The sequence below is a fragment of the Rhinoraja longicauda genome, chromosome 25, assembly GCF_053455715.1.
Source record: "Rhinoraja longicauda isolate Sanriku21f chromosome 25, sRhiLon1.1, whole genome shotgun sequence".
NCBI lineage: Eukaryota > Metazoa > Chordata > Chondrichthyes > Rajiformes > Arhynchobatidae > Rhinoraja > Rhinoraja longicauda.
Window position 1 is genome coordinate 31,484,323 of NC_135977.1, and position 25,397 is coordinate 31,509,719.

A 25,397-nucleotide genomic window follows, 5' to 3' on the forward strand; every position below is an offset into this window, starting at 1 on the left:
TATGCCTAGAAATTCCTGCCATTATTGTTCCACCGTCATTCCTGCTAGAAGCCTTTTCCAGTCGCCTAGGCCAGCTCCTCTCTCATGGGCCTTCATAGTTCAACTTTGTTCAACTGCAACACTGACACTTCTGATTTAACCTTCTCCCTCTCAAATTGCAGATTAAAACTTATCATATTATGGTCACTACCTCCTAGTGGTTCCTTAACCTTGAGTTCCCTTATTAAATAAGGTTCATTGGACAACACTAAATCCAATGCTTCTGATCAATGAAGAAAAATATTTTGGGAGAATGAAGGGCAGAGCAGATGTGAGGATGTGCCAGATGAACCATCTGATAAAGGATTCTCATGAAATGTTATACAATCAAACCCATAGATGTCCCCAGCCAGGATTACTTAGAATTACCAATTGACTTCACAGAAAGTGAAGAAGGGTCTTGACCCGAAATGTCACCCATTCCTTCTTTCCAGAGATGTTGCCTGTCCCGCTGAGTTACTCCAGCTTTTTGTGTCTATCACAGAAAGTGAAATTGGCCAGAGAGTAAAATTTAAAATGTACACAATTTCCTCAGATTCTTGATTGTTCAATTATGCTAAAATTGTTACCATAAGGTACTAAAGGCTCTCTCCACAGGTACACCTAATACTTGAATGTATCTGATGTACCTGAATATCTATTGTCACAAACATTGGTGTGCACAAATCGGAACAACCTGCCATCAAACATGTATTTAAAAAATGTTTTTTTGCTCACCATCCAAAATCTCTTGTATTTCTTAGTATAAATAATTTCTCCTAATTTGCTTTTATAAAATACATGAATCCAGACTGCTCAAGACTTTAGTGGTGCTCAGCTGGCAGATATGCACTATGTTGTTCCTGTGTCAAATATCTCAACCTAATTTTAATTCACCTTTTTTTTAGATGTTACACAGGAGAATAATACAATTTCCAGTGAATCCAGTGTGTGACCTAAATCAAGGTAACCAAAGTCCCAGTGTGTCAGAGAGAAAGTGTGAACAGGGTCCCAGCGATTCAAAGGGAACAAGCAAACCAGAGCTTCGGTGTGTCAGAGTCAGCATGGGAACTGGTGCCCTGCTGTGTCAGAATGAAGATGGGAACCTGTGTTCCAGTGTCTCAAATGGAGCATAGGAATCATATCTTGCCTAGATAGGCTGGTATTTCTATGTAATTGGATGGGAGATTATCAATGTTTTACTGTACTTCTAAACATCTTGTGTTGAATATCACACGCTGTTCTCTGTTGGAAAGAAAATTATTAGTGCTTTTCTAATCTATCATTTTCTCCCGCATTAACACCAGCAAATGAAGATGGGCCCAAACTGTAATACAATTTCTGCTTTCAAAATTTAATTAATTAATTGTGATACACTACCAAAAATGTGTTCAAATTACCCCATAAGCTGAGGTGTTTGAAGACATTAGTTCCACTAGAGAAGGAGAGGGGGCGACTTTTTGTACCATCGGTGGCATCACAGAGCTGCAGAACGCACATCAAAAAGCCACAGGGATATTCCTAGACTCTTCTGCCTGCATCATGCACCCTGATATTGGGCTCCTGCGTATATTATTGAACTTCACAACTATGATGCTTGATATGGTCTGTGAAAATATAGACCTTTAACTTGTACCAAATGATGCTGTTGTTCAAGTCTCAGACTTGCCATTGAATACAATTATTGGCATTACTCTTTTGATGTGATTATATCCATGATCCTCAAGAGCTGGACTGTATTATACAGCATGCCTAATCTAAGAGATATAGTTCCAATACACAGCTCTATGGAAAGCAGAACTCATGCTGCTCAATACTCTGTGAATCGCACTCCCGTGGCTATGTACATGTTGCTGGCTGCTACATTTTGAATTTATCAAGAGTGTAGGTAGGGTGTCTGCTTTTACTAAATAATGAACAAAAATCCTGAATGGAGATATAAAACAACAGGAGGTCCAGCAGACCACCTCCACTCACTGGCATCCTGCCAGTGTTAGTACAAAGAGTAACAGGCAGTGCCTTCTGCAGTGCTTAATAAGTCATAGAGCTGCAGTGAAATACAGCAAGTCCTTCAGCTCCCTGAGTCTATGTCAAGCATCAGCCACCCATTAGCACAAATCCCCTGTCACTATCATCTTTTATTCTCTGCACATTCTCATCAACACCCCCAGATTCTACCACTCGCCCACACATTGGGGCAGTTTATGGTGGATCTCTAGCACTGAGGCAACGGGTTCTATGAGCTTCACCACTGTGCTGCCTATTAACGCACCACAGCCACTTACAGGAAATCAGGAGGAATATCATCCCCCACTAATGAGTCTTTAAAGGCCTAACATATAGAATGTGTTTTTTACCAGTCCGTGGGGGTGGTAGGGACATGTAATTCTTGACTATGTTATTTTGGCAACAATAATAATGTAAATATCAAGTAGGCAACACAGCTTTGTTCATGTGCCAGCTTTCAGACTAAATTACGAATTGCAGGAATTTTACCAGCAGGTTGTTTTTATTATAACTTTGCTGCTTTCCTTGGACTTGATTAGATGCTCTCATTCACTAAACATCAGCCTAAAATTACTGTTCATTCTTAAGGGTGTAGTGATGTTTAGTTTGGGAAAAGGCCCAGAATCGATTAGCATCCCACTTGCGGCTACGAGCTAGAAGGTAACGTACCTTGTCAAGTGAATTGAAATCGACTGTTAAATCGATATTGAAGGCTACAGATGCTGGAATCTTGAGCTAAATACAAAGTACTGGAGGAACTCAGAGGGTCAGAAAGCATCTGTGGAGGGAAATGGACAGACAGTGTTTCAGGTTGGGACTATTCAGACTGAGGTGACAAGACAGACCGAAAGATTTATTGTAATTACTAGCTAGCATTTATTCATTAAAGACACCTGAACAAATAACAGATGAGGAACAGTGAAGACCATTAATTCGTGAGATCTGGCTATTTTGGGGATATTTATATTTATGTTACTGGGCTACTAATTTAAAAACATGGTTAATAAACCATATGTATAAGTATAGGTAATGTCTGAGGAGAAAGTGAATGTAACTTTGGCATATCTGGAATAGATGGCCAGCATATTAGTAAAAATAACTGGCTAAGATCCCAATTGGTTTATTAATGTCCTTTGGAGCTGAAAGCTTGTCATCTTAACCTGTCTCCAGACCCACAGCAAGGAGATGACTCTTAATTACCCTAATTTTAGGTGGGTTTAAGGATGATTAATAAATATAAGCTTGCCAGCAGCTGCTAAAACTTGTGAATGTATTAAGGAAAATTCTAGATAAATAGGACTAACATCCACTGAAAAAGTAGTTTCGTGGAAATGGAAGCGAATGCCCATTATTACAGAATTGTGGATGAATATTATCAGGTCAAAAGTATGCCTGTTTGTTTTTTTAATATAATGTAAATATCAAAAGTACCCGAATCCTGAACTCTCCAATTGGTCAGTGGATTTTTTCTTTCAGTTACTTTGATCAGCACCTTAATTTATGTTACCATGGCTTAAAAAAAATAAGAAAACCACCAACTTCAGTATGGAGATTAGTCAAACTTGATTAAACTGTAACCCTAAGTACCAGCAGATAATGTTAATATTTAACAGTTACCCCTTTTGTATATCTAGAAAATATCTAATCCTTTGGGCCCTTTATCATCTGAGTCTTGAAGAAGTGGGCATTTTATTTGGCTTTCTGTAGCTGGCATCTGACCGTTTTCCTTATTGAATTAGCTCCTTCACTCTGTTCTCTGACATTGCATAACCAAGGTCTGAAAAGATATTGAACGCTGTTGTCCTAATCAAAACAAATCGTAAAATACAGCTTCAGGCAAAATCATTGATCCAAAATGTTAAAACCTGCTTCTCATTCTTGTGATAGACACAAAACGCTGGAGTAACTCAGCGGGACAGGCAGCATCTCTGGAGAGAAGGAATGGGTGCCTGTCCCGCTGAGCTACTCCAGCATTTTGTGTCTATCTTCGGTTTAAACCAGCATCTGCAGTTCCTTCCAACACGTCTCTTTCTATTGATACTGCTTCACTTGGTGAACATTAAATATTCTTCACATTTATTAAAAGATGACATAGAATTTACAATACTGAAATAAATCATTCCTCTAAACAAATATATGTGGCGTTTGCATTCTACACTTAAGTCCCTTATCACTCCATGTTTCACTCTTATCAGCGTACAATTTATCCTTATCTCCCTCGTGTGTTTATTTAAGCCATCTTAAATTAACCTTGGCAAATTGTGTTCTTTATGGATAGGATAGTGTACTGTTCTCATTATGTGGCAACACAATTTAACAGCAAGCCAAACTCCGTCCAATAAATGCATAAGAGTCAGGGATCATCTTAGTTGTGCCTTTTAATAAGATGCTGTTGTAGGTGCATTCATGAATCAAGAGTGAAAAGATGATGCTTTCACAAGCTTAAAGGAAAGGATGGCAGCGGATAAAATACAAGTCTGCTTCTTGGACTGCCTGAGGAGAAAATGGCTGCTTTGAGGTCACAAGAGACCTACTTCTTGTTCAAACAAATCACCATTAGGAGGCGGTAAAACACTGCTAAAGGAACTCAAAAGCCTGGGGCAGGACACTCCCCGCCTGGCATCTATAAGATGTCATAACTAGTTAGCTATCTTGGTCTTTCCTTGACAACATAAGGATGACTTCCGTGACCGGTCTGAGGTATGTCTTGCACGATCCGTCCTTGGAAACCTTGATTTGTATCTTGCGTACCTTCTCATCTGGACTTTTAAAGACATCGGAGACAAGTACCACTCATTGCGCGCTACTTGAGCGTCTCTCATCAGAACAAGGTCTCCCTTCTGAATGTCCGGCTGTGTTGACTTCCATTTGCGGCGGGTCTGCAGAGTGGGAAGATATTCACGCCTCCAGCGATACCAGAACTCTGCACACATTTCCATTTCTGTCTGAAGTGGTTGCCCTCCCATTGGTGGAGGTAATCCAACCTTTTGGGTAAGAAGCATGGCTGGGCTAAGTATCAAGGGTGAATCTGGGTCGGTAGACACAGGAGTCAATGGTCTTGCATTGATTATCGCAGAGATTTCTGCCATGAATGTGCAGAGAACCTCATGAGAGAGAGGTTGTGACTTGACCTGCATCAACATAGAGTCCAGTATCCTTCAGACAATCCCTCTCATACGCTCCCAAGCCCCTTCCATGTGGGAGGCATGGGGCGGATTGAATTCCCATGTGCAAGAGTGGTCCCTCAGGTATTCCTGAACCACTGGTCCCTTCGCCATCTTGTGGAATCCCAGTTCTTTGCTTGCTCCTACGAAGTTTGTCCCACAGTCAGAGCGCAACTGCCTTGCAGGTCCTCGAATAGCAAAGAACCTTCGGAGAGCATTAATGCAGCTTGAAGTCTCCATCGTCTCGATAACTTCAATATGGACTGCTCTGGTGCTCATACAAGAGAAAAGCACAGCCCAGCGCTTGCCATGAGCATGCCCTCCTCTAGTTCTGTGTGCGGTGACTGTGAAAGGACCAAACACATCCAGGCCGACGTATGAGAATGGAGGAGATGTGCTTACTCGTTCCTCTGGTAAGTTGGCCATCACCTGGTGGTGGTTTTCCCCACTGAGCTTCCTGCATACGAGGCATTTGTGAAGAACACTGCTGACACATGTCTTACCACCAATCAGCCAGAATCCCGCAGTGCGCACAGCTCCCTCAGTGAACAGGCGGCCCTGGTGCTGGACTCGGTTATGATAGTGACGTATCAATAAGGTGGAGATGTGGTGGCGGCCGGGTAAGACAACAGGATTCCTTTCTTCATTGTTCAGTTGTGCATGTGCCAGACGACCGCCAACTCCTGTCCATTCTCATCTAGGACAGGATTCAACATAGCCAGAGCACTATTCTTGGGAATGTTTCTCTTTTCCATGAGAACGTTGTATTCCTCGGGGAAAACTGACCTTTGAACAGAGAGGATGGCTATAGTCTTGGCTTGAACTAGCTCCTCTTGAGGATGCGGTTGTTCAGACTGGTGCCAACCAGTGCATCTGTGTGATCGATTGACAGAGGAGGACTTGAAAGAGCGGGCCACATGGATAAGTGAGGCGATTCCCTTCAGCAAACTGTCCCATATGGAGAAACGTTCAAAGCGTTCTGAACCAAGTTGTCTGTCTTTCACACTGGTGGAAGATGTGGTGACTTGGGGCTGAGGGCGAATCTCAGAGTCGATCTCTGGACTTAACCTGTTGACAGGGCTCCACGCCTTGTGAATGGTTTGTTATCACTTGGTGTCTGGAAGGTAAACGTGTCTGTGGTGATCTCCCAGCGCAGACCAAGGCTATGCTGAATAAGCATAGTTTCATCTCCAAGATCCAGGTCTTTGATGTTTTTGGCACAATCCTCAGGAGGGAATGCTGACAGCACTGCTGACTGCTAGATGCAATTTTGTGCAACCTTAGATTCGACTCTGCTAGTGAGGCCTGCGTTCTCTGCAGCAGATCGATTGCCTCTTCTTCAGTAGGCAGTGACGTAAGGCCATCGTCCATGCAAAAGTCGCGTTCTACAAACTTGTGAGTGTCAATTCCATATTCAGGTTCACCTTCTCTTGCTGCCCGTCTGAACCCGTAGATAGCCAGTGAAGGGGAAGGACTATTTCCAAACACGTGGACCATCATCCTATATTCTACGATGTCCTTGTCCAGGTCATTGTCACGGAACCAAAGAAACCTCAGATAGTCCCTGTGGTCCTCCCTCACTGTGAAACAATGAAACATTTGCTGGATAACTGTTGTTATTGCGACCGGCTCCTTTCTGAACCGGATCAGGACCCCCAGGAGGCTGTTGTTCAAGTCGGGACCCGTTAGGAGGACACTGTTGAGAGAGAGACCCTGGTACTGCGCGCTGGAGTCGAAAACGACTCTAATTTGGTCGGGCTTTCTTGGATGGTAAACTCTGAATGTCGGCAAATACCAACATTCTTGGTTTACAGCTAAAGGAGGTGCCGGCTCAGCATGGTCATTTTTGAATATCCTCTGAATGAAGTCGATGAATAGTTGTTTCCTTTCTGGCTTCTTTTGCAAGGTGCGTCGCAAGGAGAAGAGGCGATTGAGCGCTTGCTCTCTGTTATTGGAGAGAGATGGTCTTGGGTGTCTAAAGGGAAGTGGAGCCACCCAGCTGTTGGCTTCTTCTTGGAAGATCTCTTTTTCCATGGTGTCCAAAAAGATCTCATCCTCGATAGAGAGCGCAAGTTTGTTGTCGTTGTCTGTCTGCTCAAACACTGAGTGTCCAAGGTGATCTTTGTCTGTTTTGCCTGTCTAGTCACCTTTGAAGGCATGATAAAACCCATGTTTGTCATCTCTGACGCTCAGCTTCTCTTTGAGATGGATGTGGTTTTCGCACGGTGTGTAGGTTGAAGGCCTGCCATTCTCTAACACACTGGTTATGAAGCATTGCACCCTTGGCATATGGGAGCTGCCCAAACATACATCACCTACTAGAACCCACCCCAGGTCCAGCTTGAGGCCAAAGGGGGCGTCGTTCACTCGCTTCCTCACCTTGTGGACTCTCAAGATGTCGCGGCCTAGCAGAAGGAGGATTTGAGCTTTCTCATCCAGTTCTGGGATTTCTGGGGCAATGAACTTCAAGTGTGGGTGGTAACGGGCAGCCTCAGGTGTATGTATCTCAGATCTGTTATCCGGTATTTCATTACATTCTATCAGTGTTGGGAGTGACAGACTAACTCCACCATGTACAGGCTCTATCTGATCACCGTCAGCTCTTCTCCCGGCTGTGTCTGTGATGCCGGCACAGATCTTCAATGAGTAAGGAGATGCTTTGCTGTTGATGTGAAAGTGCTCAAAAAACTCTGACTTTGCTAGCGATCGGTTGCTTTGATCGTCGAGCATTGCGTACATCTTCACTGCATTCTCCCGCCTACCCTTTGGATAGTCTTGGACCAAACAAATCTTTGAACAGGACCTGGCTGTAAGACCTTTGCCACAGACCTCTGTACATGCGCTGTTCACGGATGGTAATGAAGACGAGGCTCCTTCCTCCCCGCCATGACCTATAGAGGGGCTGGATGCTTGAGAAGCTGGGGTCAGACACGTGGACAGATCGAATTCTCCTCACATGCTCTGATGATTCCTTGCCCAACCATTTTGTGAGTAGATCCAGTTCCTCCCCAGCTGTAAGATCTAGGCCGTGAATGGCGTTGATGAAAGCTGACTTCCATGCCCTGAATGTCTCTGGTCGGTCGTCGAACTTCGTGAGACCTGTATTATTGAGTTCACGATGTGCTAAAAATCTAGCAAAGTCTAACATGTCTCGAGGGTCTGGCTGGTGATGGGGTGCTGGGTGTGAGCCTGCCCTGAGATCATCTCCATGTCTGAAGTAATATGGATGGGGGTCGGGAGACTCGAGCTTGGTTAGCTTCGGATGTGCTGAAATGCCTTCCTGGTATGCGCAGTGTGCAGGAATGAGCTGCTTCCTATTGGCTGAATCGGGATGATTTTGGAAAGGCGGCTCTCTCTTGTACAAGCGTTCTGCGTTTGATTAGCCCTCTCAGTGAAGTGAGCTTGTGCCCTTACATAGACTCCCGTACGATCCATTCTGCTTTGCACTGAGGTGGCATGGTTTGACTTTCTCGGGAACTCTTCATCGGGCTCTGCTGCCGCTGCTGCCTCTAGTACTTCGGCTTCAACCAGAGCCGCGGCTGCCTCCTTTTCCTGACGTAACATATCTAAGTCTGCCTCTAATTTGGCCCGGTCAAGCTGATGGGTCGTCTCCAGTTTAATTTTATCAAGTTTGATAGCATTTTCCCTCTGTGTAAATTGTGCACGTGTCCGTGCGGCTTCAGCATGTGCCCGTGCCTTGGTGGCTGCAGCAGCAGCTGATGACCCAGATCGACGTGATAGTCCTGAGCCCGCCTCTGACGTATGGTCCGTCGTGTAGAGTGATAAAGCTGCCATGGCGATGGCCTTGCCTTTCTCTGCAGGGGCCGTTGGTCTGCCTTCTTCAGACATGATGCAGGATTTGTATGCAGTCTACTACCATGAAGCTTGCTTTGCTTGTAGGATTGACATCTTTTCACTGCACTGTTCTCATTATGTGGCAACACAATTTAACAGCAAGCCAAACTCCGTCCAATAAATGCATAAGAGTCAGGGATCATCTTAGTTGTGCCTTTTAATAAGATGCCGTTGTAGGTGCATTCATGAATCAAGAGTGAAAAGATGATGCTTTCACAAGCTTCAAGGAAAGGATGGCAGCGGATAAGATACAAGTGTGCTTCTTGGACTGCCTGTGGAGAAAATGGCTGCTTTGAGGTCACAAGAGACCTACTTCCTGTTCAAACAAATCACCACTAGGAGGCGGTAAAACACTGCTAAAGGAACAAAAGCCTGGGGCAGGACAGACAGGTTTAGAGGGATATGGGCCAAACTCAAGCAGATGGGACTGGTATAGATGGGACATAGATGGGTCGATGTGGATGGGACATGTTGGGCCAAAGGGCTTGTTTCCACACTCTATGAATCTATGACTCTATGTTAGCACATACCACCTTATCAACACTTTTTATTTAAGGGATATTCTCCAGAAATCACAAACAAATGCTAATTTTCCAGAGAAAATACATGTTTCTTATACATATACATATTCCTCTTTAATGCTGAAAGATTCATTGAAGAGATTTTAGAAAAGTTTAAGAACTATCAGTTTCATTCAAGTCATTATTTGTACAAAGCCTTTTCACTTGCTTGGGTTCATTTTGTTAACTTGTCTCTATAATGTGTACATTTAAATATTTGCTTCTTCACCCATCATTTAAATGTTATATGCGCTCTGATTACAAAAATAGTGATCTTTTATTACTTTTCCCATTATTTTTCTTGCCCCATCGCCCTTCATCAGCTTCTTGACTGTATTCAGACATGATTAAAAGTATGCTATCATAATGAGCAAAAATAGAATTGTTAGCTGGCTGCTATTTCAGGCATTTACTGCGTAATGTTGCCACGGGTAATCGCAAAACAAACCTCAGCAACTGACACATAATATATCTCTATGTAGTAGCATCACATGGCGTGCAATGGAGAGAAGCTACAAAATATCTATTTTAATTATCAGTTACTATTAACTAATAAGCAAAATCGACAAGAACAAGTTAGTAGTAAATATCAATGGGGATTGGTGGGGGGTGCAATTTAAGTGATGTCAAAGCAAGTTTGGGTCCAAGTCCAACGTGGCCTCTTTATCCTTCATGTACGGATATGTATGGACGTTATGTCAGTTATGACTGACTTTCAACTCTTGCCATTTGACACATTTTGGGCAGATCAATGACAGTAACCTGGATATTCCCAGGCCAGGCTAGGTGGACAGAGAGGCCATGGGAACAGTCTGTGTTCTTCCATGTGTCGTGGAATTTATCCAATGTGCTGCCTCTGACTGCAGGACATTTAGAATGGCAAAAATGCTGTCCAGTTTCATTTTGGTCGAGGAAGTGTTGCACTTGTGGGGAGCTGGTTGAAGGGAAGATTTATTCCTGGCACCAAGCTGTCAGCACATTTCCTCCAGATTTCTTACTTCACTTTGACGGCACAGTGGCACAGCAGGTGGAACTGCTGCCTCACAGCGCCAGTCAGGTGTGATCCTTTGGATGCTGTCTGTGTGGAGTTTGCACGTTCTCCCTGTGACCCTGTGCATTTCCTCCGGGTGCTCCATTTTTTCCCAATGTACCAGAGAAACGTAGGTCTGTAGGTTAATTGGCCCCTACAAATTGCCCCTAGTGTGTAGGAAGTAGCTGCGGAAGTGGAATGACATAGAATTAGAGTGAACGGGTGATCGAAGGTCGGCATGGGCCAGGTGGGCCAAAGGGCCTCTTTCCATGCTGTATCTCTCAATTAAATTAAATGGGCCAAATTGTGCCTGACTGTTGGCGGTCTTGCATTGGAATAGTGACATGCCAAGATCTTAAAAAAATATTCACATCATTTATTTTTATCTATGTCATTTTCCCAGAAGTTACTAGGGTATTTAAACCATTGAAGTCGTGGTGAATACTTATTAGATTTCATTATAGGAATCGGAAGATTGACATTCAGAAATTCAATATTTCAGAAGCTAACAAGATATAAAGTCAACATATTTTGACGGTATCCAATGGAAAATATTATTGAATATTTTGGGCGGCACGGTGGCATAGCAGTAGAGCTACTGCCTTACAACGCCAGAGACCTGGGTTCGATCCGGACTTTGGGTGCTTGTCTGTACGCAGTTTGTACGTTCTCCCCATGACCTGCATGGGTTTTCTCTGAGATCCTCGATTTCCTCCCACACTCTAAAGACAGGTATGTAGGTTAATTGGCTTGGTATAAATGTATATAATTCCTAGTGTGTGTAGGGTGGGGATCGCCGGTCGTTGGGGACTCGATGGGCCATTGAGCCTGTTTCCGTGCTGTATCTATAAACTAAACTAAAAAAATTCATTTTTCCACATTTTAGTGCAGTTTAGTTTATTGTCACATGTACTGAGATGCTGTGAAAAGCTTTTTTGTTGTGTGCCATCAAGTCAAAGCTGTACAAGATTGTTATCAAGCTGTCCACAATGTACAGATACAGAATAAAGGGAATAACTGGACAAAGTCCAGTAAAATCCAATTAAAGATGAGGTTGATGGTAGGTCAGGACCACTCTCTAGATGGTGTTAGGATGGCTCAATTGCCTGATAACAGCTAGGAAGACATTTTTTTAAAAAAAATTCTCATTAGACATTTTCTTTCTCGTTCTCTCTGGAACGTTGTGTGTTTTCTCCGGATGCTCCAGTTCTTCCTCTCATTCCAAAGATGAGCACGTTTGTAGTTTAATTGGCTTCTATGAATTGTCCCTCGTGTGTAGGATAGAACTAGTGTACGGGTGATCACTGGTAGGCACAGATTGGTGGGCCGAATGGCCTGTTTCCACTTTGTATCTCTAAAACTAAACCAAACTAAACAAATGACATACTGGTCAACCTGAATATATTCTGTAGATTTTGACTTTAATCAAAGATGATCAAAGGATGAGAGGATGTTTGCACTAGTGGGAGAGTCTAGGACTAGAGGTCATAGCCTCAGAATTAAAGGGCATTCCTTTTGGAAGGAGATGAGGTGGAATTTCTTTAGTCAGAGGGTGGTGAATCTGTGGAATTCTTTGCCACAGAAAGCTGTGGAGGCCAAGCCAATGGATATTTTTAAGGCATAGATAGATTCTGATTGATACGGGTGTCAGGGGTTATGGGGAGAAGGCAGGAGAATGGGGTTAGGAGGGAGAGATAGATCAGCCATGAATGAATGGCGAAGTAGACTTGATGGGCCAAATGGCCTAATTCAGCTCCTTTCACTTATGATCTTATGACCTATTTCTGAATCACTCTCCTGCTTCCATGGAAATAAATGTCAGAATTGAGAGAAAGTGAACTACTAACTCATTATCACTCTTTTGGACTATCACACAAGTCGAGCGAGATCTAACCCAAGATGTTTTAATGAAATCTGATTCTTTATCCAATTTTAACAGTAATTAGAAATCAATCAAAATGTAGTTCTCTTGTTCACCTTTAATTTTAATGTTGAAAGAAATCATGGTATTGAATCATGGTCTGACCTGATTTCAATGTTATGTAATTTAAAGTATTTTATTTTGCTGTCAATACAAATTAGATTATAAAACCTGTGTTATCAAATTGTGGTGTTCTATAAATATGAAACTGGTAATTAAAGAAATCGATGGGAAGATTTACCAGTGAGAAAATAATATTCAATTTTGAAATTAGCACTTTCCTGCTAGAACATAGACAGAAATATGCTTCCTCTAAATGAAAGTAAAATCTGTCAATTAATGTTATTAAGAAAGATCATGGGAAAGATTATCAGGAAAGACAGTGCAGCATTTGAAAGATAAAACTGGTGCACCTATAATGCAGGAAGTACAAAATATATCACTAGAAATATTAAACAAGTATGCCGGCATTCCTAATTAACAATAGTGCGAAACTAATCTATCATAACAAAACTCTCTGCTGCGAGTTGAGCTTGTCCCGATAGCATATAAATCACTTGTCACCAACCACTGGAGCACAGACTTTGCCGCTACCAGCATTGCCTGTCCCACTCCTAAGCACGGTCACCCCCATCAGCAAAGCCAACACACATAGTTGATTTGGTGTATAACTGACCGTGTATCCCATTTGAGGTTTCAGCTTTGTCAGGTCAATAGTTTTTGAATTACTTATCGTTTCTGGAGGTATATTGCAGGTAAGTCCATCGTATTTTTACTCTGATATTGATTCCTCTGCAGTTGATTTTTTTTTTTGCTGAATTTTGTTCATTTTAAGTTGAGAGACATGAACATCCTGGACTGGGAAACGTGTTTCCAAATAGTGGCTTGCTGATATTGGCAGCCATGCCAACATCATGCAGCTGCTCGCCAGTTGCAGAATAAAGCTTCAATGTCTAAACAATGTGCCTTAAATCTGCCCAATACAATCCTCTCACAATCAGAATAAAGTAATACATTACTGACATCCTTTTGCCATCCTCCAAACACAACATTGGTAAATGAGTGATAACTGAACTGAGAGTGATTTTATACTGACAGATTGAGTCTGATCATGTTTATTTTGTAGAAAATCTTTTACATGTCAGAAGAATGCTTTCATTCCTCTAGACCAGATGTGTACCAAGGTTTTAGAAGTAAAAGGACTGTGCAATAATTGACAGTACCTGTGCCAATCTACTTAAATAAAACTCTGAAAGGCTGGTGTTAATTCCTACTTTAAGAAGTCCAAGGGAAATAGTTGAGTGGAAATCATTATGTAAATTACGACTGCATGGTAAATTTCTAAAAACAATTTATATAATCATATCTTAACAAATTAGTTGTATTCTTTATCACATTGCCCAGAGGCAGTGAGAATGTTCTTGCTAGTAATAAATGAAAGAGATTTATATATATATTAATTAATATATGATTCCTGCTATATAATGAGAAAGAGTAAGAGAAATGGTGGCTATGGGTAATTTGATAATGTGCTTTCATCAAAAGTTTAAAAAGCTAGCAACGGCAAACTTGCAAATATTCAAAAAATGGATATTTTCAATCAAATTTCCTGGTCTCTCCCTATGGCATCCATCTTTCCATCTCGATTCCAAGTCACTGCCAGAGAGCAGCAGACACATACAGTATGATAGCAATTGATGTTTTATTTAAGACAACCAATTGGAATGGAAGAATAAAGCGTGCAAAGCAGTTAGTAGCAGGGGAGTGCATGGAGCTTTATTACCTGTGGTCAGTGGGAGGTGTTCTCTCCGAAGACTCACAAACAAGACACATTGTACAATAACCATGAGTCTGCATGGCCAAATGTCCTGTGTCTATTAGAAATGACTAAAATATTATATTAGCTCCAATTTGCTTGCAAGTCACTGTTTAAAGTCACAAGTGTTAGTACTTAGCATGTTTTCTTTGTGAATAGTGACCTCAACAGCTTTATCAGAAAAATAATTGCAAAAGCCTACCATGGTAAACAAAGCTAGATTTTTTTCTCTCTCTTTCCTTTACAACTTATTGAGCTTGTATATTATGAAGCAGAATTAATGGATACCATGTAATTTCAGTGTCAGTGATAATGCCTGTTGTAAAATGGGCTGGAATGATATTATTTTGTCACTTCATCTGAAAGAACAATTGTTTCTGCTGCAAGGATGCAGTTAGTTTCTTGTGTACATTTGTACAGTAACATTTATAAAATTTTCTACACTTTAAAAAATGAATTTATAATTTCATCTGTTCTATTGGATATCAGCTCTTTGAACTGCAAATATCAATTTGTGTTTTGTGCAAAGTTTGGTGAGGTTATGATGTTCAGATTATTTATGCCAATAAAGAATTAAAAAAATTATTGCACCACAAGGCTTTATGATCGATTGTGTTGTGTTTTTATTATTTTGTTAGTACATTAATATCCATTGATATTCACTTACAATAAATTAATTGATCATCACTATCCACTGAAAATCTCTGGGCTTTAATAACCTAACTTGAGGGTCAACTGCACATTCTGTTTCACACTTCTCCTTTGCGTATATATATCATATATCATTTAATATCTGTAAATGATAAAACATTCTAAAAAATATTTTCTACCTTCTCATCTGCAATAAACAAGGAAGACAGCTTGGATTAAACATTTAACCAATTGGTGTTTCATTTACCATATTATGTGTCATTTTTCCATCATTCTTGTACTGTTCAGTTACTTGGTGGGTGCTGCAAGCTAACATTGGTGCCTTCAAGGAGTGATAATTTGAGCTTTTGGAATAAAGACAAGCACAAGACAAGCACGGTGGCGCAGCGGTAGAATTGCTGCCTTTCAGTGCTTGCAGCGCCAGAGACCCAGGTTCGACCCCGACTACGGGTGCTGTCTGTCTGGAGTTTGTACGATCTCCCCGTGATCGCGTGGGTTTTCTCCGAGATCTTCAAAGACATACAGGTTTGTAGGTTAATTGGCTTGGTGTATGTGTAAATTGTCCCTAGTGTGTTTAGGATAGTGTTTATGTGCCGGGATCACTGGTCGGTGCGCCGAAAATCCTGTTTCTGCACTGTATGTCCAAACTAAAACTAAACTACCCAAGTTTGATTGATTGTAGTCTTTTTGAAATGTGAATATTAGTATTGGTACACCGTCATCTGCCATCTGCCACATTAAAATGTAATCTCATTTTCTTAGTAATCTTTTTTTTCCTGCGACAAGTCCAGATTCATGGTTAAACAATCCCGCCATTCCACATAAACACTGCAATTAAATGCAGTGTAGAGAAGCTTTATGAGGATGTTTCCAGGACACCCTCTTCCTTTCAATAATTCCACTTAATAAGGTCTCACTTTAATAATCCATCTGATAGTGCTGCACTCAGTTACTGTTGAACTGGGGGTTTCTCCTGGAGTTCCCCATAAAATATCTGGAGTTGACCCCATACACTTCTAATATAGAAGTAACAGCTAATATTTTTCAAGGTTGATTATTAAAATTGAGAGATATGAAAAACAGAATAAGCATGATCCACTATATAAATTGTTTCTTTAATCAATGTGCAAAACTCTAATATAACAAATTGAAAGAAAATACTGAGAATACGATTACTGCCAATAGCCATCTATACTGAATTATTCTCAGTGGTCATGTGTACGTTCAGTGATTTATTACTTAAGGAGAATAGCCCACCAGGTAGATTTGCAGAAATAGAAAGAGTGCTCTTCTCTCTTTCTCTCTATTTCTCACTTTCTCCATCTTTGTCTCTCTCTCTTTCTCTGTCTGTCTCTGCTCTTTCTCTCTGTCTCTTTCTCATTTTCTCCATCTCTCTATCTCACCCGCCAATCCTCAGCAGACTGGATTCCTCCAGAGACTTTGGTTACATGAGCTCTCTGGATCCTTTTTAAAGCATGGAAAGGTGAAGTGTAAACAGCTGATTTTAGCTTTTGGTGGGAGAACATTTTTAAGATGTTGGAATATGTTACATAGGAACTTAGAAAATAGGTGCAGGAGGAGGCCATTTGGCCCTTCGAGCCAGCACCACCTTTCAATGTGATCATGACTGATCACTTTATATAGATTATATAAATAAAGAAACCAAGTGGAACCGTAACACGGTTAGGGTAAGGTCAGTCACAGTAACGAGTATTGGATGTGAATAAAATGTCTACATAATATCAAAATTAATTGCTAGATATGATAATCTCTTCTTTCTAAATACAGAGGATTGGGACTCTTTTAAATACAGGGGAAGACAGAGGATTGGGACTCTTTTAAAGAGCAACAAAAGTTAACTAAAAAGGCAATACGGGGAGAAAAGATGAGGTACGAGGGTAAACTAGCCAATAATATAAAGGAGGATAGCAAAAGTTTTTTTAGGTACGTGAAGAGGAAAAAAATAGTCAAGGCAAATGTGGGTCCCTTGAAGCCAGAAGCAGGGGAATTTATTATGGGGAACAAAGAAATGGCAGACGAGTTAAACCGTTACTTTGGATCTGTCTTCACTGAGGAAGATACACACAATCTCCCAAATGTTCTAGGGGCCGGAGAACCTAGGGTGATGGAGGAACTGAAGGAAATCCACATTAGGCAGGAAATGATTTTGGGTAGACTGATGGGACTGAAGGCTGATAAATCCCCAGGGCCTGATGGTCTTCATCCCAGGGTACTTAAGGAGGTGACTCTAAAAATAGTGGAAGCATTGGAGATCATTTTTCAATGTTCTATAGATTTGGGATCAGTTCCTGTGGATTGGAGGATAGCAAATATCCCACTTTTTAAGAAAGGAGGGAGAGAGAAAACGGGTAAGTATAGACCAGTTAGTCTGACATCAGTGGTGGGGAAGATGCTGGAGTCAATTATAAAAGACGAAATTGCTGAGCATTTGGATAGCAGTAACAGGATCATTCCGAGTCAGCATGGATTTACGAAGGGGAAATCATGCTTGACAAATCTACTGGAATTTTTTGAGGATGTAACTAGGAAAATTGACAGGGGAGAGTCAGTGGATGTGGTGTACCTCGACTTTCAGAAAGCCTTCGACAAGGTCCCACATAGGAGATTAGTGGGCAAAATTAGAGCACATGGTATTGGGGGTAGGGTACTGACATGGATAGAAAATTAGTTGACAGACAGAAAGCAAAGAGTGGGGATAAATGGGTCCCTTTCGGAATGGCAGGCAGTGACCAGTGGGGTACCCCAGCTATTTACGATATACATTAATGACATATGAAGGGATTAAAAGTACCATTAGCAAATTTGCAGATGATACTAAGCTGGGGGGTAGTGTGAATTGTGAGGAAGATGCAATAAGGCTGCAGGGTGACTTGGACAGGTTGTGTGAGTGGGCGGATACATGGCAGATGCAGTTTAATGTAGATAAGTGTGAGGTTATTCACTTTGGAAGTAAGAATAGAAAGGCAGATTATTATCTGAATGGTGTCAAGTTAGGAAGAGGGGATGTTCAACGAGATCTGGGTGTCCTAGTGCATCAGTCACTGAAAGGAAGCATGCAGGTACAGCAGGCAGTGAAGAAAGCCAATGGAATGTTGGCCTTCATAACAAGAGTTGAGTATAGGAGCAAAGAGGTCCTTCTACAGTTGTACCGGGCCCTGGTGAGACCGCACCTGGAGTACTGTGTGCAGTTTTGGTCTCCAAATTTGAGGAAGGATATTCTTGCTATTGAGGGCGTGCAGCGTAGGTTCACTAGGTTAATTCCCGGAATGGTGGGACTGTCGTATGTTGAAAGGCTGGAGCAATTAGGCTTGTATACACTGGAATTTAGAAGGATGAGGGGGGATCTTATTGAAACATATAAGATAATTAGGGGATTGGACACATTAGAGGCAGGAAACATGTTCCCAATGTTGGGGGAGTCCAGAACAAGGGGCCACAGTTTAAGAATAAGGGGTAGGCCATTTAGAACGGAGATGAGGAAGAACTTTTTCAGTCAGAGAGTGGTGAAGGTGTGGAATTCTCTGCCTCAGAAGGCAGTGGAGGCCAGTTCATTGGATGCTTTCAAGAGAGAGCTGGATAGAGCTCTTAAGGATAGCGGAGTGAGGGGATATGGGGAGAAGGCAGGAACGGGGTACTGATTGAGAGTGATCAGCCATGATCGCATTGAATGGCGGTGCTGGCTCGAAGGGCTGAATGGCCTACTCCTGCACCTATTGTCTATTGTCTATGGTCTAAATAGGTATTTCACAAAATGTTGGATGCCATTTTCACCTTTCTGGTACAATTTAGCTCTATTTTTATCCAGAAAGATTTTTTTTCAAAAGAACTGTAGTAAACCAAGTGTTGTGAATCAAACGGGTTTTATTAACGAAACAGTGGTTGAACACACGCGCGCTTAGTTAGGAGAACATTTAGGTGCTTGTTGCTGTTGAGAGGAGCGTCACAGGTCTGTCCACTCGTGGGCTCGAGCTGAGCTCAATTCCAACTGTCAACTGTCATTTATCTCCCTGTCATGTGATCGTTCCAGTTCTGGTGACGAAGGTTCAATCAGTAAGTGGCTTGACCCCCAGGTGCGCCACAGAACCATATTTTGCAACAACTGAGAGTGACGGGGAACTCCTGCTGTTTCACCATGCTGGTGTATCAAGTTGTCTAAATGCGGAATTACAAACAAATGTGTCCTACATAATTGATGCCATGCAGTAAATTTATTAGAAGGACACAAGCTCATTCCTTACTCCATTCAGTTACCGTTCCTTCTTCGTGGTGAACCTGCTAAACATCTTGCCCCTGAAAATATAAACATTTATAAAATATAATCCTGAACAATTATGCTATTTATATAGGTTGTTTTTTGATGCGAGAGAAAATTTACCAGAATATGGAGCAGTTCATCCAGCTTTATAGACCTGACACCTCAATTGCTGTAGTGTTTTAGAGGTTTTTCTCTTCTGAACATATCAAATTTGGCTCGCATTTTCAGTTTGCATGATAAGTGGTCATTCACCCACGTTCCTCTTATGGGATTGGTTCCATTCAGAAACTAATCTGTGACATGCCCCACCCCCAGTGTTAAGGTGGAAGAGGTAAGACACCAACCATTCTTTTGTATCTCTTCATCCACAGGAAGACCTTTAAGTTCAATAAACATTATCTTATTTTCAACACAGAAACAACTTCCAACAATTGTTAAGTGTCGGTCCTTTGGTAACTTCACAAAATTGAGGGTTACTTTATTCCAAATAATGTGTGAAATTATGTGTTTACAAATCAAAGGTATCACAAAATGCTGGAGTAACTCAGCAGGTCAGGCAGCATCTAGGAGAGAGGGAATGGGTGACATTTCAGTCGAGACCCAAGGGTCTCGACCCGAAACATCACCCATTCCCTCTCTCCTAGATGCTGCCTGACCTGCTGAGTTACTCCAAAATGTATACAAATTACTCCATTCTCTCCAAAGTTATCTTTAATGGAAATTTTATTGACCCCCGTTTCTACTCTTAACTGGAAAAGATCTTTTAAAAGGAACTGGAAAAGATCTGAAGAAGGGTCTCGACCCGAAACGTCACCCATGCCTTCTCTCCCGAGATGCTGCCTGACCTGCTGAGTTACTCCAGCATTTTGTGAATAAAAAGATCTTTTAACAATAAGGTTGGTTGAAAATGCAATAATGATGCAATTTTAAAATCAAAATTGGAAAAGCTTCAAAATCCTCTGAAGTAGATCGAATATAGTCTCATGCAAGAGAAAGAAATATCTTGTCAATAGACAAGTAGTATTGTGCCAAAGGGTGGGTGGCAGGAGTAAGTAGCTTTCTAAATCTGTACGCTGCAGGTATCTCTTCTCATTGTTTATTTACAGAACAGTCTACAATTAGACTGGCAGACAAATCCAACAAAACATTATGACCACCTGCCTAATATGCTGTTGGTCCTCCGTGTGCTGCCAAAACAGCACCGACCCACCAAGGCATGGACTCTACAAGATCCCTGAAGGTGTCCTGTGGTATCTGGCTCCAAAACATTAGCAGCAGATCCTTCAAGTCCAGCACATCCCACAGATGCTCAATCGGATTGAGATCTGGAGAATTTGGAGGCCCGGGCAACACCATGAACACTTCATCATGTTCCTCAAACCATTCCCCAACAATGTGTGCAGCGTGGCAGGGCGCATTATCCTGCTGAAAGAGGCCACTGCCATCAGGGAATACCATTGCCATGAAGGGGTGTACCTGGTCTGCAACGATGTTTAGGTAGGTGACACGTGTCAAATTGATGTCCACATGAATGGCCGGACCCAGGGTTTCCCAGCAGAACGTTGCCCAGAGCATCACACTCCCTCCACCGGCTTGTCGTCTTCCCACAGTCCATTCGGACCAGATGGGATAGACTTTGTTGCCCTCGCGCATCAATGAGCTTTGGCCGACCAACACCCTGTTGCCGGTTTATGGTTTGTCCCTCCTCGGACCACTGTCGGTAGGTACTCACCACTGCTGACCGGGAGCACCCCACAATCCTTGCCATTTCAGAGATGCTCTAACCCAGTCATCTGGCCACAACAATTTGGCCCTTGTCAAAGTCACTCGGGTCTTTACTCCTGCCCATTTCTCCTGCATCCAACACATCAAGTTCAAGAACTGACTATTCACTTGCTGCCTAATATATCCCACCCCTTGACAGGTGCCATTGTAACAAGATAACCAATGTTATTCACTTCACCTGTCAGTGGTCATAATGTTTTGGCTGATTGGTGTGTATATAGACCCCAATATATCCAGTGAACTGAGGGGAAGTGGGGTTGCAGCATGAAAATACAGGCAGCTCTGTTTCACATAATTACCTGGCCAGAAATCAGCTTTATATAATGGTCACATGGCTGGCTGGTGATGTGAACACTTGCAGCAGAAGGTGGCAACTGGAGCATGGAGTGGAGGGATGACCGTGGACTGAAGGGGAATTAAAGAGGTTGTCTGGCAGGACAGATTATAAATCTACCTGAGAAAAGGAGGACCTGGTGTGGGACACTTTGTAACTTTGTCGGTGCCCGTTAATAGGTGACTATGCATACCTTGGGTATCCAAAACAAAGAATATCACTGTAACTTGTCACATGTGACAATAAAGTATCATTCATTCATTGATCATTCAACTACCTGAGGAGCCAATGGGTTCCAACTGCACCTACAACCATTGATATATCACCTTTAGCAACTCAGCGGCACAGCTACAATTTCCAGGTCTGAGATGTTCCCTTTGCACCTCAGTCTTCTTAAAATTGAACCAAAGCACAGCAGAATACAGCATGTGGGTATCCCCAGCTTTAGTTTACAGACAGCATAAAGATGCTGAGGATAAGGTGTAATCAGATCTTACCTTGTTTAAAGCAAAAATAGAACCCAATTTGTGATTAAGATAGTTAGTGAAAATAAATCAGTCCATTATCCCAAGTAATGCCCTTTGAATTTTTCCTGTTCAGCTTGCTTTAAATTTTAAATTAAGGTTTTCTTTCTAATCTAATTGACTCCCTTTTCCATATGAGTATTTAATTGCAAATAGCTGCCTTGTGCAGCTGAAATCTATTTTCTCCTGAGCAAAAACGGGATAATTACCAGTTCTGGTTTGACCCGAGCCACTCTGAAAATTTGGCGAACAGTTTTGAATATAATTTACACAATTTCCACATCATGGGACGCGGGATGACAAAATTCACTATTGCCAAAGGGATTCCCGGCACAAGATCTTGCCAATACAGTTCTAGAATTGGACCTCTATTAATTAAAGGCCATGACATGCTTGTCCTTTTGCCCCTTCATCATATACTACTTCCTCTCAGAACGCCTCAACCTTAAACACCTGGTGCCCAAACACCAGCTCTCCCCATCCCCATCGGCGGTCACTGGAAGCGAGCGTGACTGTCCTCTCCATAGAGGACGCCTGTGTGTGACTTTGTTTAACGTGGGGAGACTGGTGCACAGATCTGGGTCAGGATCCAGTGGCATGGAGTCCAAGACGACCGGGGACCCTTTTCTGCTGCAGCCTTCATCCGCCTTCCCAGCCGATGTCACGCTTCACTGAAGTCAGCCATCATCCTCCGCCTGTTCCACCGTTGAGGTCTTGGTTGGATTGGTCTTTGTCAGGGAGCTTCCCCTTGATCTTACCGCCATGACCTTACCTACCAGGAACGTAGCTCCAGACGGCATCGCTCTCAGGATCTCACAAGCTTATCCACCACGACACGGTGACAATCACCATCCCCACCACAACACCCTCCAACTACCAGAGACTCAAATTCTAAGACTACTTACCCAACTACATGAGTGGGATGAAAAGGACAAAGACTGTGTGAATATCAAGCACTTCAGTAGTTGAAAAGGAAAAAAGACTGAATATTGGGCACAAAAATGTTCCCAATGTTGGGGGAAGTCTAGAATCAGGGGGCCACCGTCTTAGAATAAAGGGGAGGCCATTTAAAACTGATGTGAGAAGGAACTTCTTCACCCAGAGAGTTGTGAATTCGTGGAATTCTCTGCCACAGAAGGCAGTGGAGGCCAATTCACTGGATGAATTTAGAAGAGAGTTAGATAGAGCCCTTGGGGCTAGCGGAATCAAGGGATATGGGGAGAAGGCAGGCACGGGTTACTGATTGTGGATGATCAGCCATGATCACAATGAATGGAGGTGCTGGCTCGAAGGGCCGAATGGCCCCCTCCTGCATCTATTTTCTATGTTTCTAAGTTTCAGGGAGTTTGCAGGGTGGGGAGTTGGTTAAAAAGAGAATTGGTCAGAGGGAGGTTGCAGTTGCTAGGAGATAGGTGATAAGTTTTAGATCACAGGTTGGAGGAGGCTTCAGTTTTCAGGATAGTAGGAGAATTATCCAGGGAGACATATTATCCCAGAGTAACTCAGCGGGACAGGCAGCATCTCTGGAGAGAAGGAATGGGTGACGTTTTGGGTCAAGACCATTTTTCAGATTGAAAGTCTGGGGAGAGTGAGTCTACAGATATAGAGGGGTAAGGTGTGAAAATGACAGATCCAAGCAGACGATGATAAGGAAATGTAGAATGGTTCATGTTAGCTAAGGGGAAGGTGACAAGGAGACATAATCAGTAGAACTAATCAGAAGGTCAGTGAAACTAGTCGGAGAACTAGGGTGGGGGGGGGATGGCGAGAGAGAAAAAGCAAGGGTTACTTCAAGTTAGAGAAATCAATATTCACAGTAAAACATTTCCTTAGCATCGTCAGCTTTGATCTATCGTTGGATGCTTTCAAGAGAGAGCTGGATAGAGCTCTTAAGGATAGCGGAGTGAGGGGGTATGGGGAGAAGGCAGGAACGGGGTACTGATTGAGAGTGATCAGCCATGATCGCATTGAATGGCGGTGCTGGCTCGAAGGGCTGAATGGCCTCCTCCTGCACCTATTGTCTATTGTCTATCGTTTTCACACCTTACCCCTCGATATCTCTATACTCTAGAACTCTACTCTACTCTCTCCTGATTCTCAGTCTGAAGAAGAGTCTTGACCCCAAACGTCACCCATTCCTTTTCTCCAGAGATGCTGTCCATCCCGCTGAGTTACTCCAGCATTTTGTGTCTATGGTGTAAACCAGCATCTGCAGTTCCTTCCTACACATCCAAAGGGAAGCGGGTCGGCTTGGGGTTTTGGGGAATCAGGTCAGTTCCTCCTGCAAGTTGTGCTTCACAACTTCCTTCAGAGACTCTCCTCCTGAGCCCCAGGAAGCCCAGTCCGTGACATTTAATGACACCTACAGATTTAAACAGTTTATCCACAGGTTTGACCATTCCCACACCACTATAAGTGAAGGCAATAGGAGTGACACAATCCACATGTTTACACAAATTGGAGACATTTCTCAAAGTTATACAAAGTAGATTATTCTTAATAAATGTATTCATGTTGCATTCATTCTTTAGCCTTTTTTTTAGAGATACAGCGCAGAAACAGGCCCTTCAGCCCACCGAGTCCACACCGACCAGCAATCCCCATATATTAACACTATCCTATACACACTAGGGACAATTTACATTTATACCAAGCCAATTAACCTACAAACCTGTACGTCTTTGGAATGTGGGAAGAAACTGAAGATCTCAGAGAAAACCCACGGGGAGAACGTATGGAGCCCGTAGTCGGGATCAAACCAGTATCTCTGGCGCTACAAGCGCCATAAGGCAGCAACTCTACCGCTGCGCCACTGTGCCGCCCACTTCTTTTATAATTTTAAATGTTCTAGATTAAATGCTGAATAAAATATGAATAAAACATGGATGCTAACACTTTGTTTCGACCACAACCCAGTGCAGCTGCCAGGACAATGGGCTTTAAGGCCAAGGTAGGGTAAGATTCCGTTCATTTTGGATACTTGAAAAGCACAGTGGCAACGGAAATGTGGAGCCACTCTGCGAATTGTCTCAGTGAAGTCTACTATTCTTACACTACAATTATGGCACTTTTGGACTTGTATATGATTATGCCTACGTGAGTATGATTTCACTAACCTGAATGAATGAATGAATGAATGAATGAATGAATGAATGAATGAATGAATGAATGAATGAATGGTGCTTTATTATCACATGTGGCATGTCACAGTGAGACTCTTTGTTTTGCATACACAAGGTATGCAAAGAGTCGCCACATATTGGGTGTCGACAAAGATGCAAAGTATCCCACTTATTCCGCAATGGTCCCCCTTTGTACTCGGTGCCCCCCCCCCCCCTCCCCTCCCTCCCTCCATGCCAGGTTCCCCTTTGTTCTCGGTGGCGTATCCGACCTCTGACACCCACACGGGCCCGTCCGATCTCCGACCCCTTCCTCAACCACTGGCGCCCGACCTCG

General features: G+C 42.5%; 1 protein-coding gene across 1 annotated transcript in view; it reads left to right on the forward strand.

The window, feature by feature from the left end:
- The window catches only part of ksr2 (kinase suppressor of ras 2), a 365,578-nt gene extending 350,656 nt beyond the window's left edge, over positions 1–14,922 (forward strand). The window contains exon 21 of the mRNA XM_078421757.1: positions 927–14,922. Coding sequence (XP_078277883.1) covers positions 927–945 — 19 coding nt within the window. The 3' untranslated portion in view covers positions 946–14,922. The remainder of the gene's footprint in view (positions 1–926) is intronic.
- Positions 14,923–25,397: the final 10,475 nt, after the last annotated feature.